This window comes from Rhizophagus irregularis, chromosome 5 (assembly GCF_026210795.1).
Source record: "Rhizophagus irregularis chromosome 5, complete sequence".
Lineage (NCBI taxonomy): Eukaryota > Fungi > Glomeromycota > Glomeromycetes > Glomerales > Glomeraceae > Rhizophagus > Rhizophagus irregularis.
This window is the reverse complement of record NC_089433.1, coordinates 5,543,394-5,559,238: the sequence shown is the minus strand read 5'-3', so window position 1 is coordinate 5,559,238 and position 15,845 is coordinate 5,543,394. Positions and strand designations below refer to the sequence as shown.

Here is a 15,845-nt window from a genome sequence, read left to right as displayed (position 1 = left end):
TAATGCTCGAAAATTTTAAAAAAATGCGAAACTTGATATTATTCGCCATCCAGTGGTCATACACGAACGAATTCATATTCATTGGATTCGTTTCACTGAGACGCGTCGAATGATGCTAAGATCATGTCTCTAGCTCCGATAGATAGCTTGCTAATTCCAATTATTTATAAATTATTTAGCGTGGGTTAACGTGTGATCTTTCAATGCTAGAGACATGATCTTACCGCCATTCGACACGTCTCGTCGAGACGAATCCAATGATATATGGCTCGACTTTGTACGATCACTAGATGGCCAGCTATTCGATTTTTTGCATTTTTATAAAAATCAGATTAAACTGAACCGAACCGCCGGGTTTTCAGTTCTAATGCCCGAACCTAACCGAACCGAATTTTGAGCCGGTTTCGGATTGGTTCCCCAGTTTAGCCCGAACCGTTCAGAGCTTTAACTTTGTTTACAGATCACGAATTAAGGGGTAGTCATAATTTTTAGTTTTGGCGAATTGTATGAATTTTCTTATAGTCATATTATATGTTTTATGGATTTTCTCATAGTCATATTATTTGTTTTGGCAAATTTATCCTGTTTTGGTATTTTTTTTCACCCTTTTTCACGATTAAAAGTATATATTTGAAACTAAATATGCGTTTTTTTACAAAAACTAAAACTTTACTTTTATAATGTTGAAGTGAAAGCATACTCGAACTCGCTTAAGTGATAATAAATTTTGTGCAACTATTATTAATAAATGTAAAGTATTTTGCAAATGTAAACAAAAAGTTATTTTTAATAACGACTATGATGAGAAAAGGCTTAACTAACATTCTAGAAACTCAAGATGTAAAATAAATAACTAAAAATGACAACTTGGTTTACCTGGTTTGTTTCTGTGTACACCTAATCCTAAAAAGTAAGAGAAGACTTAGAAGACTTCATCTCTGCCTAACATACTTGTCCTTAGGTTGCTTGCTGAAACCTAAGGATTTAGGCAAGATGGCATTTCGCCGAAAAGCGAAATTCTGCCGAAACTATATTAAAGTTATATTAAAAAACTGGCGAAACTTTGGAGAAAGGCGAAACTGCCGAAACTTATTATAAATGCTGAAACTGCCGAAACTCTGCCGAAACTATAATAAATCTATAGTAAAATTTTGATGAAACTAATCGTAGGATTTTGAAGAGGTTTAGACAAGCAACCTTAACCATCACTGCTATTATTTCCAAATAAACCATGTTCTAAACTCCATTCTGAACAAATTGTTACTTATATTAATCGAGCACTAGCTACATATAGAGGTGTATGACGATGAGAAGTAATTGGAAAAACAATGTTTCCAAATAAGTTTCCAAATAAACTACCATTTAATTCTAAAAAGTTCAATAAGGAGAAAATAATCGATTTTAATTAGTAAATGATCGTTGAATCAGAATGGTTTATTGATCATCTTGGTAAGAAAAATTAGTTAACTGTATGATGATTATTTATCAATTTATTAATACTGACGTTTAATTTAGGAATGTGCGTTCAATCAGTCAACTATGAGAAAAAACTTATAAGCAACCTTGTTCACCATGTTCCCATATTCATTTTAATTCAACTTTTTTGAATCATTTGCATTGTGTAATTTCCAATCCAAAAAATACTAAATTTATACCAAAATTTTATTATGAAAATAATCCGTTATTAATATATCTAAAAAATGGTCATATTAAACAATTAAATGAATTTCTTAATACTAAGGATTCATTTGTAGGATTTTGGATGGAACTTGCTAATAAAGCTGTTCAAGGTGCATTTGACCAAAAACCAGTATTTAAAGGACTTTACTATATTATGTTACAAGCTGCAGAACATAAAGAACAAGAAAAAGGTTTACGAAATCTCAAATATCTAACTGAATTTTAAAATTTTCTTATAGTATTAGGAAGTATTAGTTTAAAAGCATTGGATTTGTTCTATCAGAATTTAGCTGGTATAACAATTCGTACAATAAGATAATGATAGTACAATTAAAAATTATCTAATTAGCATGATTATATTTATAATTAAGCATAATTTTTTATATGTACTATATAGGTATCATAGAAGTATTTCTGAAGACGCTATTAACAATCTCAACCTTTGTTATAAGAATGTTGCTCAATTTAAAAGGCTCTTAGATTTATTACACTATAAAGGTCCTGTTGTAGCCATGACAGATTGTACAATTTTAAAGTCTGGGTTGCAATATTCAACAAATTTAGATTGTATTGTTGGATCAACTTTAGACCGAAATGATTGCAAAATTGAAACCTATAATGATATATCATATGGGCTGATTTGTCTTGTTATTTGACTCAAGGTAAAGGTTCACATTTAAGAACCTATTTATAGCATGGTAGTCCAACATTTACCAACGACTACCATCCAACTGGTGTTAGTAGGCAAATTTTTTATCACTACAACTGCCATTTTAGTTTGACCTCAGGATAGTCCCTATCCATCGACAGAATACTAACTGGCTAGCTATAACCCTCTACTCATCCTTTATCCATTCTAGAGGCAAGACAAGCTCAAATTTATATTATGCCACCCTGGCCTGTTTTAGTAATGGAGGACTTTCAGTGCCAGATGTAATGGCAATCATCTAGAAACCCTTCTGTACTAACATTCACACTTCGAAGAACTGAAAGCTCGACACCAGGCCACTACAGCCTCACGATTCCTTAGCCCACCCCCAGTACAGTTGTGAATCTCCAATGGTATAGTAGTGACCACTGAGACAGAGAAAACATGAGATAGTACAGACTCGCTTGTTTGGGATTATTTCCAGTGGTGCCCTACCACCCAAGCTGCCACCCAGTACCCGCCTAGTAGGGAGTTGAATTCCATACCTCACCTAGTACACCTGTCTGTTCAGGAATATCCTAGTTGGCCTAAACCTATTAGAAGGTAAACTATCACAAAGTCATTGCACCCAGGATTTTACCATCTATAATAACCATCTAGCTACATTGGACCCCAAGCGGTATCATTTGAGTGACCACCTGGACAGGAAATTACCCCAAGGTATGCAAGCAGTGACCTCACAGACAGGACTCCAAACATCCCAATGACCTCATAGAGAATGTTAGAAGGACACCATAACCCTTTGTTGAAATGTGCGGCCTAACCGTACACACTAATTCACCATGGTGCAGTCCAACTACCTAATTCCTGTATCTTCACGCTATTGGTGGTAGCGTCCGCAGTAAAATTCTTTTTATTTCCGTGATCATGGGAATCGAACCTGCGACCTCACCATACTCAGGCTTAATGAGGGTCTCAGTAACCAACTACTGAGATAGGGTGATCAACCCTATATATGGGCTGATTTGTCTACTCTGCATTAAAAAGAGTTATTGAATTGATTTGCACAAGTTTCGTTACTCAAAATTGTTTTGTAATACCAAAAAATCATCTGATTGATGATCACTTGACTAAATAATAAGTTGAACAAAAATTTACATAATAAAAATGTTTCATTAATAAAATTTAAAAAAATAAATAAAAGTTTTACTTTCGAAATAGGAGTGCTCCAACTTCCTGATCCTAAAAAAAAGACATAAAACGATTTTGCTAAAATAAAACAAAAATAAAAATAAAAAAATAAAATGATTTCGAAGAAGTAACTTCAAAATTCCATTCAGGAGAGTTTTGGAAAGCCAAATACCTACAAAAGAAAAACTGGAACAATAGTAATGCTTCGCTGAAATAAATCAAAAAAAACAATTGAAGTTACCTTCAAAATGAGTCCAGGATCACACCTTCGGTATTCTGGATTTACAAAAAATAAGAACAAATGTTAGCTAACGTTTGTTAAATAAAATTAATAAATAAAAAAGCTTTTGAAAAAAATACCTTTGAAATGGAGTCTGGCAGCATCCTGACCTATAAAAATAAAAGAAAAATGAACGTTAGTATAACGTCCGTTAAAAAAAAGAAAAAAATCATTTCAAAAATTTTACCTTCAAAATGGAATCTGGCAACGTCTTGGACCTACAAAGATCAAAACAAACATTAGCTAACGTTCGTTAAATTATTTAATTCAGGTTTTTTCTGAACTTTCATCAAAATAATCAGTATCACATGAAAATCTTGTACTGTACAATTGTTACGTACAATTGCAGTTAGTATAGCTGACCGACCTGACCGTACAGTACAATTTATATGTATACTCTAAAGAAATTGTCTAATTTTAATTTGAAATTACATTTTTACATTATTTTTTTTTAAAAAAAAAATTAAAATTGGTATTGTGATTTAAAGATAGCTACAAACCAATCTATTTATTATTCAAATTAAAATTACAAAAAAAAAATAAATATTTTCTAGACAAATTATTATTCTCTTAATCATTATTATTATAATCATTTGCTAGATAAACTTTCATTAAACCATGAATATAATTTATTCTTTCTGATTTCTTCAGATTTACTTAACCATTCTTTCATTAAATTTGAATCTCGACGAAAACAAATATATTTTGACGTTTGTAATGGTTTATGAGAGTCTGCACTATAAAGTTTTTCATAATCATAAATAAGTTCTGATCTGAATATTGAAAGTCCATGTCTGCCATCTTCTTTAGCTTTATTAAATGCATCACTATATATGTAATATATATTTTTAAAGGTTAAATAAAATTCATGAATAATATACTTCTTAATAAATAAATATAATTTATATTACTTACTTCATCAATGCGATAATCATATTTAATAAAACAAGAACCAGAATGATATTTGCCAAAAAAGCTAATAATTTTAGTGGCCAATAATCATAATTACCAAAGTTAAGTGTATTCCAATAGTATGCAGAAAGAATGGCATCCACCGGTGTATCAAATGGATTATCTGGTTCAGTTTCAGTTAAAGTGAAATTTTCAGATCCATTATTTAATGTATAAGTTGAAACTGAAGGATGTAAGTTAACAAGTGATGGATATCCGAAAAGAATAAACCTGTTTATAAATATAGAAAAAAAAATTTATTTTCTTGTAATAACTTAATACAAGAATGAATAAAATAAAAAAAATTTACATTGAATGGCCAAATCCAACTGTTAAAACAATCATGAATGCAAAAAACGGAATAATGATTTTTAAAATACTTCCGAATATGTAGATGTTAATTGCTATTCCTGAAAATAATCGTAACCATAAGAGCTTGAGGAAATAAATAACAATAACAATTTAATATGATTAAATTAAAAATTTATAATACATAAAAAAGTATTAAACATACCATTTCAATCCAAAGTATTAAAGTAGTTACTGATGTTAAAAGAATAATCCATTCATCATCAAATACAAAAAACATTAACGTAAGATTAGTTATACCAAAAATGGTACTACATAGATCAAATATGTGTAACATGGTTAAATTATTTTTCATCCGCATAAACTCAACGATGGATAAATCAATTCCAAGGTAATAAAATATTACGATCATAACTATATTTGCCGTTTTGCTGTAATTTTCATGATTATTTAAAAACATTTGAGTAAGATAAGAATATAAGACTAAAAATATAAAATATTTAATCAAAAAAATCATCCAATTAGTTTTTGTTTGATTCCATCTTGAATTTATAATTGCTTCCATAGCCGGAATATAAAAAAATGGGCTGTTATTTTTTTCAACTTGAAGAAACGGACTAAATTGTTCATTCTGCCTAAACGGATTAATTGGAATAAAGATTTTTCTTAAGAATTTTGCAAATATTTTCAAAACCGCCCAAAATTTTTCAAATTCTCCAGTTTCTTCGGGTTCTTCATCAGTTTCTTCATTTGGACAAGTTGTAAAATTTGGAAGCGGAACCATACAAATATCAGACAACATATCATATCTATATTAAATATAAAATGAATAACAGATTTAAAATATGACTTGATTTTAAACGATATTTAGAACTACACTTACCTTAATTTTCTATATTTCGAATAAGTAAGCAAAGAAACAAAATTTGTAGGTATAAGTTGAGTGAGCGGTAAATAAACTTCTAATAAATCTTGCTTAAATGATACAGTTTTAAATCTTTTATTCGGAAAATTATATTTCATCTCTCCAAAACAAGATTTATAATATAATAAATCCACATAATTGGCTATAATATACAGTATGATAAGTTTTTTTAAATAAAAATATTATTAAAATAAAATAGTATAAATGAGCATACCATATTTATGTTTAGATAATTCCGGAAGAATTTCTGTAACATTAATCATCCAACCAATATGAGATAGAGAATTTTCTGAATAATATTCTAATAAATATGCCAACATAACAGCATCTCGATCTATTAAATAAAAAAAGAAAATTAAAATAAAAAATACAATTAAATAATATTGATAAAACAATAATTTAAAGTGCTAACCTTTACAAAAACTTAAAGCTAATTTCAAATCATTATCCAATTTCGATAATTTCAAACTCTCATGATGATATGGGTAAGAACCATATTGACTTCGAGGTCTATGTAAGTTTTTGGCTTTTGAGTCTTTGTCAAATAGAATGAATTTGATTAAAGAAATTGATCGAGCACAAATTAGAAGTGCCATTAAAGGATATTGAATCTCCATGAGTTTCCAGTGATCAGGATGGTTTTTAATGAAAGTTTTAATAAATTTTATAATTTCGTTAACATGTTTAGAATCAATAATTTTTTTCCGATCATTACGGTTATTATATGAGTAAACAAGTAATCCACATGCAATATTCATAACAGTAGTCTCGTCGTCATCTAAATCAGGGTTGCTTTTATCGTCTATCTCGAGATATAAATCTTTAAATGTTTTAAAATTTTCATTTGATAAATTTTCGGAACTAGATTTCATAGATTTTACAGAATCGTTATCGATTAAATTATGTAAAATATTAATTTTTATTTTATCGTCAAGAAAAACTACCATCCCATTTGCTTTTGTTAAACTATAATCATAATTCGATAGAATAGAAGTATTATGTTCAATGATAAAAAGATCATCTAAACATCCCGTTAACAGCCAAATATGAAATTTCATATCACCATTTGTATCTTCTCCGATGAAGAATAATTTTTTATTCTCATCAATAAATTCCAAAAATTTAATTTTTAAAACACAATCAAATTTTTTTGAAACAACTTCGAGTCCACTTTCCATTAAATATATCGTAATAATATTGTTGTCTCCATAGGAATAAGCAAATAAATCTGAATCAGTCGATATTGCGAAAATTCCAGGTTCGTTATTTAAGCCAATTAAATCTGAATCATTCGATATTATGGAAATCTCAGGTTCGTTGGTTTTTTCACGATTTATGTAAAAAACGTTTACTAATTGTGAAGTATTAATATTATAAATTTCAATATGCTGCATTTGTTGATTATAACCTTTGTCAGTCATTAAAAATTCCCGATATCTTGACTTCAAAAGATATTTCCAATTTCGTTCTACATCCTTGCTGCTTTCTAATTCTTTAAATAAATTAAATAAATTCTCAGGTAGCAAAAAGCTATCTTTTTCAATCATTTCAAATGAGACTTTATTTTTATTATTTATACGAAATTTTTGCATTCTTATATAATTCATGCAAACAAGTATCGTGCTATTCTTCGAAGGTAGAAAACCAACAACTCCATTAAAAGGGTACGTGATTCCTGAGAGGGACACGGACTCCGAGTCTTTCTTTTCAGAATTCAAGTGGGACAAGTCAAATCTGAAAATCTTTATCATTCCTTTGTTTTCAGATTTTTTAGGTTTCAAGAATAATTGAAATTGTTCAAATACTTCATTATTGAACATTCTTTTATTGTAGGGAGGAAAGAGACGATCGTAAAGGAGAGAATATAAAACGAAAGGGAGAATGCAGATAAAGGGAATGATAAAAAGGATTATGAGAAGAAAGAAAATAAAAGGTCCAAAAATGTCATTAATTTTTCTAAAATATGCCTTTATTAGAACTGGTTTATCTGGCTTTTTATCGCTTTTAGACGGAGTAGTCGGAGGCACGTCTTCGCCAATTATGTAAGAGATCGCGACAAAAAAATAATTTCCATTGATATCCGAAACTGCTAAAGACCATTCAAGGACATTAAGGACATTAAGGACATTCTTATCAAATATATTCGTTATTTTCTTGTCATCTGTATCCACCATCTTGTCATCTGTATCCACCTTTTTGATCAATATATAAGGATCTGTACTATCTGTACCTGGATTAAACTTTACTATTATCGAACCATCCGGGCTAATGGCTACGTAATTCTTTACTATAGCAGAATTCATTTCTTTTTCTTATAAAATATGAAAAAGCGACAAAAAATTCTAAAAGAAATTATTCTTTTATACACGAATCACTTAAAAAATTATCGCAGTAAAATACAAATTTTGATTGAGATCACCCAATATATTTTAAGTCTATACAAAAAAGAATATCAAAATGAAATTCATGCAATGCACAATTTGAAATAAAAAAAAAATGCAAGAGATCACCCAATATATTTTAAGTCTATACAAAAAAGAATATCACAATGAAATTCATGCAATGCAAGGTTGAAATAAAAAAAAAATGCAACCAGTTTCGTAAAAATAAAATTAACTTAGAAATTTTTAATGAATACGTACAATGCTAATGATAAAATATTTTACGCTAACCATTTTAATGTTCATCAAGTTTATCTTTATTTACAAACAAAGTAATTTTAAATAATGAAAAAACTTCCATTTTGTATTACCAATAATCTTTTTTGATTTCGCTTCATCTATTATTAAAAAAAATGAATACTCAAAAAAGAATTTTTTTGTTAATAATATTATTAAATTATGAGATGTGAAATGTCTTAAATTCAAATTATTTACAAATGTTCAAACCTATAAAGAAATGATATCACCCAAGTAAAAAATGCATAAATTAGGTCATTATAAAATCAAATCTAAATTTGTTTATATGTAATTATCTGCTCGTTATTTTAGGTGATAAATTAAGCAATGCACTTATTTTATTTATTTTATATGCTCAATTATGCAAATACGCCGTTGTATACACTTATCTTTATTTTCAGTTATGGTAAACGATTACATGTATGTTAAAGGTTATTTAAACTTCTCTTTCTTGCCTGAGTTTTGATTATAGAACAATGTCTACAATAAGTGAAAATGATCCTATTAGTACGGAACCTAATACTGTAGAATTTTCAAAGGAAGATGTCTCTGAATCAAGTCCGTGAAAAATCAATTTAAAATTTTGTTTTATTGAGTCATTTATTAATAGTTATGAATTTTATCAAATTAGATTTACTTGGAGTAGCGCGAATTAATATTGTAAATGTTAAAAATCTCAATAGTGATACTTTAGATGTAAGAATTACTTGTTTAGAGAGTGGTAATAAATATAGCAAAACTCATGTCTGCGAAAACATCAATTCAAAGTGGAATCAAGTCTTTTATATTCCAATTTATAATATTGATAAAAAATTAAAGATTCGAGTTTGTGGTGATATTGCTTTCTTTAAGTCTATAAGTTTGGGATCTTATATCTTTAATCCAAAAAACTTCATTGAAGGAAAGAAATTGGATCTTGAACATGATTTAATAAAACCAAAAAATAGTATACTACCCAGACCTAATAAAGGAAATCTCCGTTTTGATGCCGATTTCTATTCCTTTTCTAATCGTGAATTTACAACAAAAACAACAAAATTTTCTAAAACTATTATTTTCTTTTATAGTTTATGTAATTTGATAACTCAAAATGATAGTGTCAAACTAGACAAATTAGTAATCTTATTTAATTTTAATTCCGAAAAGGAATTAAAGGAATTGATAAAAACATTTGTTGATACTATTAATGATGAAAAAGTAAAAACTATTTCTGATAATATATTAATTGCAGGTAACTTGAAATAATTATAATTTTATTAATTACATAAGATATTTTGCTCATGTATTGAATACATTACGTAACTTTTTACCTCCTACAGCACTCTTTAAAGCTTCATTATGGAACGAGAAAGATTATGTGCCTTATATGAATCACGTGATGTGGAATTCATATAATATATATGAAAATTATTTGAAAACAATCGATAAAGACATTGAAGAACGATTATATAATTTGGCCAAAAAATTTATCATCAAACACTTTAAAACCAGTGAATCTTCTTGGGTCAGTTGGGTTGGCGAAGCAATACAATCTGCAACCATAGACGTATCTCAATCAACAAAAATTAAAAAATCTAAACTTATCAAAAAATTTGCTGTAAAATTTGCTGAAGAATTTGTTATTAAATTCACTGATCTTGTTAGGCTTAAATTAAAGCCTGAAAGTGCTAAGAAGCTTGTTTCATATAAAGTCGACGTTACTATTGGATCATTGCATGAACAAACCAAGGATTCTTTGGGTAAAAATACAACCGATACTGTAGTTTCTACGCTAATTAATCTTAAATCAGAAACCACGATCGTCGAAAACCAAAAACCCGATGGTTCTATTAAATTAGACAAAACCGTTTCCGATCAAATTAACATCTCTTCTGATAACATAAAATCCTCAATTCAAACTTATGGTGTTAGCGATAAATTAAAATCACTCCCAAAGAACGTATGGGAGACAGCCTTATCACTCCGTTACTTAAATATTACCTCTCAATCTCAAGATCAACATAAAGAACAATTTGAAAAAGCCAAGAAGTACCTTATTGAGGAACTCAAAGATGAAAAATTAGTAGAAGAGTTATTAACAACGTCGGAAAAGATTATTGTTGATCAAAGTGTCAAAAAAGGAAAGGAAGATGCCGTTTCCACTATCAAAAGCTCTACCACAACCGAAAAAGCAAAACAAATAGTATCATCCCAAAAAGAAGATGGATCCTTAGAACTCCCTGACACCATTTCTAAGGCGCTTGATGTTGAATCTAATGAATCATTAGTTTCATCTACTAAAACTTATTTCATCGGTAAAGGAACAAAAGCACCAGAGAACAAAAAAGTAATAGATACAGCTATAACCTTATCCTTCCTCAGAAAAACATCATCTACTGACGCTTCACCAGAATTGAAAGAAAAAGTTGCAAAAGCAGAAAAATATTTGAAGACTGAATTAGGAAGTGAAGAAAAAATTAAAGAATTATTAGAAAAAACCGATACAGTTGTTGTCGATCATGCAGCCAAGAAAGTAATCAAAGAAAAAGCGGAACAAACGATTGTCCAAGAAATTCAAGAAACTGTAACTGAAGAAGAGATCACAAAAATTATTGAAATTCAAAATGAAGAGGGTTCATATGATAAAATATCTGACCAGATTACCGAAAAACTTGGAGAAATCACAACTGAAAATATTTCATCCTCCGTCCGTATTACTGATGAACGTGTCAAAAACTTAGATACCAAAGTATGGGATACATTTATAACAATTGCTTATTGCAATAAAATGTTAGGAAAACATCAATCAAAAATGACGACTCAAAAGGAAAGAGCCCTCGCTTGGTTGCGTACTCAAATCAAGGATGAAAAATTAGAAAAAGAAATTTTAGAATCCTGTGAGAAATTAGTAGTTGAGAAAGCTTTTAATAAAAAGAAAGAATCTATTTTGTCTTCTTTGTCTAGTTGGGGATCTGATACAGCTAAATCCACCGAAGAAGTAATACATGATGCATTATCACGCCAAAGGGAGGATGGATCTCTACAACTTTCTGATACTGTTTCTAAAGAACTTAAATTTGAGTCGACTGATTCATTGGTATCTCATGTTGAACGTTGTCTCAAATACGAAGGAGATGAAGTGCCAAAGAACCAATATTTACGAGAGAATAAACAGTTACTGCATACTGCTATAATTTTATACTTCCTAAAAACGAAACATATTCCACCAGAATTAAAGGGAAAATATGAAAAAGCAGTGAAATATTTAAGAATTGAATTAGAAAGTGATAATTCCGAAAAAGTAATGGATAGAATCAGTATGATCATTAATATTGTACGTGCAATGAAAGAAGCAGAGGAAAAAGGGTTAGTAAATAGAGTATTGACCGATACAGCTAAATCCACCGATACTGTTTCTAAAGAACTTTCGACTGATTCATTGGTATCTCATGTTGAACGTTGTCTCAAATTCGAAGGAGATAAAGTGCCAAAGAACCAATGTTTACGAGATAATAAACAGTTACTGCATACTGCTATAATTTTGTACTTCCTAAAAACGACTAATATTCCACCAGAATTAAAGGAAAAATATGAAAAAGCAGTGGAATATTTAAGAACTGAATTAGGAAGTGATTCCGAAAAAGTAATGAATATCAGTATGATCATTAATACTGTATGCGCAATGAAAGAAGAGGAAAAGGCTAAAGTATTGACCGATACAGCTAAATTCACCGAAGAAGTAATACGTGATGCATTATCATGTCAAAGGGTTAATGGATCTCTACAATTTTCTGATACTGTTTCTAAAAAACTTAAATTTGAGTCATTGGTATCTCATGTTGAACGTTGTCTCGAATCCGAAGGAGATAAAGTGCCAAAGAACCAATGTTTACGAGATAATAAACAGTTACTACATACTGCTATAATTTTTAACTTCCTAGAAACGAAACATATTCCACCAGAATTAAAGGAAAAATATGAAAAAGCAGTGAAATATTTAATAACTGAATTAGAAAGTGATTTCAAAAAAGTAACGGATAGAATCAATATAATCATTAATACTGCAACGAAAGAAGTAGAGGAAAAAGAGTTAGTAACTAAAGTATTGACCGATATAGCTAAATTCACCAAAGAAGTAATACATGATGCATTATCATGCCAAAGGAATGATGGATCTCTACAACTTTCTGATACTGTTTCTAAAGAACTTAAATTTGAGTCATTGGTACTTCACGTTACAAGTTGTCTCGAATCCGAAGGAGATAAAATGCACCTATATTTACGAAATGAACAGTTAATGCATACTGCTATAATTTTAAACTTCCTAAAAACGACTCATATTCAACCAGAATTAAAGGAAAAATATGAAAAAGCAATGGAATATTTAAAAACTAAATTAGGAAGTGATTTCGAAGAAGTAATGAATATAATCAGTATGATGATTATGATCATTAATACTGTACGTACAATGAAAGAAGCAGAGGGAAAAGGGTTAGTAACTAAGTTCTTTGATTATCTTTCTTCGATGGTAAATAATTTATATAAATAGTATTATTACTTTTTGCTGAATAATTGTGTACTTTATGCTATAATCCTAAAGATAATATATACCATAATAAAAATTTTCTGCTCTCGTAAAATCTTTAATAATTAAATTAATATGTAATTATCTAATTAAAAATACAACTTTGGCTCAATAAATTACTTATAAATTCATTTTATTTTTGTTTTCAAATCATGTTTGTGAATTTTTTAATTTTGAGCGTGATTATTATGTAGGATTTTACATAATTAACATAGAATAAATCACATGAACTAAATCAGAAGTATATTTGATTAAATTTAAAATCCAATTTTTTTCTTTTGGGACGCTGTACTACGATTTATATTGGATCGGCGCAGTAGGCGCCCGCATATTATTGAAAGATGAGATCATCCTATATCAGATGCACTCGCATCAAAATTTAATTTAAAACAAAGCTTCGAATAAACTTAGCACAGAAAATTTGAATAAACATTTAATGATTTTAATCAATGGTCCTGATATAGAATTAATTTAAAAGCAAGGCGGATGCAAAATGTATTAAATTCTCAAAGAGTGAAATTAATTTTTATTAAATAAACATTTTTAGCGGGTAGGACATGTATTTTAGTAATAAATAAAATTTTCTTGCGCGCTTATTATAAGGCGACACAAAGTAAAAAATTTTTTTATATTATCACTATGCCGGGTGAGAATTTTTTAAAAATTGAAAAAAAAAAAAAATTAAAAGCCGGGTTGCCGGGTTATTGATATCTTAAAGATAGATTATCGTATGTTTTACCCTTAAAAAATTTTCCCATGAGAATTTGACAAAAAATTTTGATTCATGTTCAGTATTTTCTTTTTTTATTACACATTTGAATCATTTAACATAATTGTTTTCATTAATTCTTGAATAGTAAAATTAAAACAGATTGTACTACAATTTATATAAATTTCATTTGGAATGTTTTTTCCCTTATTTTTTTTTCTTTGTCCTTTTTACTATCTTCCTCATTATTTTCATTATCTGCAGGAAATCCTTGAAGTGCATTTTGAATCTGCGGATCAGATAAATCTACTCCCGGTAAAGTTTGCAGAACTGCACTCATAAATTCTTGATCATGCATTCCCTAAAAATAAGTAAAATCTGATAAATAAATAAACAGCAATGAAAATAATTTTTGTTAATTTCTTACAGATCCGCCTTCCATCGACATTTGAATCGCTCGGGCCATTTGTTCATCTTCAGTTTCTTCTTCCATTTGAACATCTCCTTCCTGAATAAATTAAATGTTGTTTAAATTAAAAAGTAAAAATTATAGATAATAAAAGATTGTAATATATAATACACACTCGAGTTTCGCCTGCTGAAGACATAGCTAAGGCTTGAGCTAACATATCATCTTCGGTTTTATCATTTTGGTTATCACTAACAGTTTTGTCAATGTCCATTGAAGTTGGCTGTGTCTCTTGAGTGGCCGTAGCACCTGCGGCTTTAGCTGCCTCAGCTTCCTGTCTTGCCTTCTCTTCTTCGAGAGATATACGTAGGGCCTAAAGGTTTATTAGATTACTTGTTGATAAAATATTTAATATCAAAACACGAGCATACCAGCGCTAATTCTGGATCAAGGTTAGGGTCAACTCCAAATTCAAAATTGCTCCCTCCACCAGCCGTAAATCCAGCAGGAACACCATCTTCTCCTGCTATTATAGGAGATGATATCAATATGTCACTGAGGATATGCGGACCGGGTGGTATTGGTACAAGGTGACTAAAATACATAATTAAATTAAAAATTAAAAATTGATTGAATAATTTACATATGAATACATATGAAAAGCTTTACCTATTATCACTATTATTCACTGCAGATATAAAAGCTTCCAATTTCGCGGTGTTTTCGGCTTCCTCTCCAAAATTAATGATATCCACCGCTACACTATTCTTTTTCATCTTTTTAGCTAGCTTCACTAATGTTTTCTCATCGGCTTCAATAGGACTACCTACAAATACTATAATTCTTTGTCGTTGATTTTTGTTTTGTCTGTGTTTGAGAGCAAGCTTTAAACGGTTATATTTTGTTAGATCGTATATAAAAAACGTTATTAAACCTAATGAATCAAAATAATAAAAAATACAACCTGTGCAACTTGAATCCCAGTCGTTAAATTTGCCTTCCCACCAATTTTTATGTTATGCAATGCTGTAAGAATTTTACCAATATCCGATGTTAAAGTAACGAGTACTTCAGGACTATTATAAACAAATAAACGATTTACCAATCATAAGTCAAATGTTCATATTACCGTTTTGATAAAATTGTACATACCCTTTGCCAGCCATAGTAAGTAAACCTACAGTATTCTCTGGGTTGGAATTCGTTTTTGAACCAAAAATGAGATTAACTGCATCTTTTTGTGCTTCTAAACGTGTTGGCGTATAGTCTCCATTACGCATCCATTCCGAATTATCCAAACTATGAAAAGGTAGCTTTCAAGGTTAAAAAATAGGCAGTACTCGTTGTGTACATCTTGAAATTAAAGCTAGATAAACTTACACTAGCATAGTCGCTTCGAGAACCATTTTGAATTCGATAGATCTTTGAGCGGCCTTTACTTGACTAGCCCAGTTTATGCAGTCATTAAATCTTTGGTGCTGATCGTGTGAACATTTAATT

At 29.5% G+C, this 15,845-nt stretch overlaps 3 protein-coding genes across 3 annotated transcripts; 1 reads left to right on the top strand and 2 right to left on the bottom strand.

The window, feature by feature from the left end:
* Nucleotides 1–4,389: 4,389 nt before the first annotated feature.
* OCT59_025724 (uncharacterized protein) lies at nucleotides 4,390–8,288 on the bottom strand (the record flags this gene model as incomplete). The annotated part of the gene is made up of 7 exons (XM_025309754.1): nucleotides 4,390–4,627; nucleotides 4,716–4,982; nucleotides 5,062–5,186; nucleotides 5,266–5,869; nucleotides 5,944–6,127; nucleotides 6,200–6,319; nucleotides 6,398–8,288. The coding sequence occupies 7 exons, from the start codon at nucleotides 8,286–8,288 to the stop codon at nucleotides 4,390–4,392; spliced, it is 3,429 nt and encodes a 1,142-aa protein (XP_025189555.1).
* Nucleotides 8,289–9,139: 851 nt separating this feature from the next.
* Nucleotides 9,140–13,191, top strand: OCT59_025723 (uncharacterized protein; the record flags this gene model as incomplete). Its single annotated transcript, XM_025309755.2, has 3 exons — nucleotides 9,140–9,221; nucleotides 9,295–9,894; nucleotides 9,983–13,191. The coding sequence occupies 3 exons, from the start codon at nucleotides 9,140–9,142 to the stop codon at nucleotides 13,189–13,191; spliced, it is 3,891 nt and encodes a 1,296-aa protein (XP_025189556.2).
* Nucleotides 13,192–13,993: 802 nt separating this feature from the next.
* OCT59_025722 (uncharacterized protein) lies at nucleotides 13,994–15,824 on the bottom strand. Its single transcript, XM_025312365.2, has 8 exons — nucleotides 15,726–15,824; nucleotides 15,498–15,644; nucleotides 15,310–15,421; nucleotides 15,015–15,229; nucleotides 14,777–14,939; nucleotides 14,521–14,718; nucleotides 14,364–14,444; nucleotides 13,994–14,297 (listed from the first exon to the last, which is right to left on the bottom strand). Exons 1-8 carry the CDS (start codon nucleotides 15,749–15,751, stop codon nucleotides 14,112–14,114), a joined length of 1,128 nt encoding a protein of 375 aa, XP_025189557.2. The 5' UTR covers nucleotides 15,752–15,824; the 3' UTR covers nucleotides 13,994–14,111.
* Between the last annotated feature and the right edge of the window lie 21 nt (nucleotides 15,825–15,845).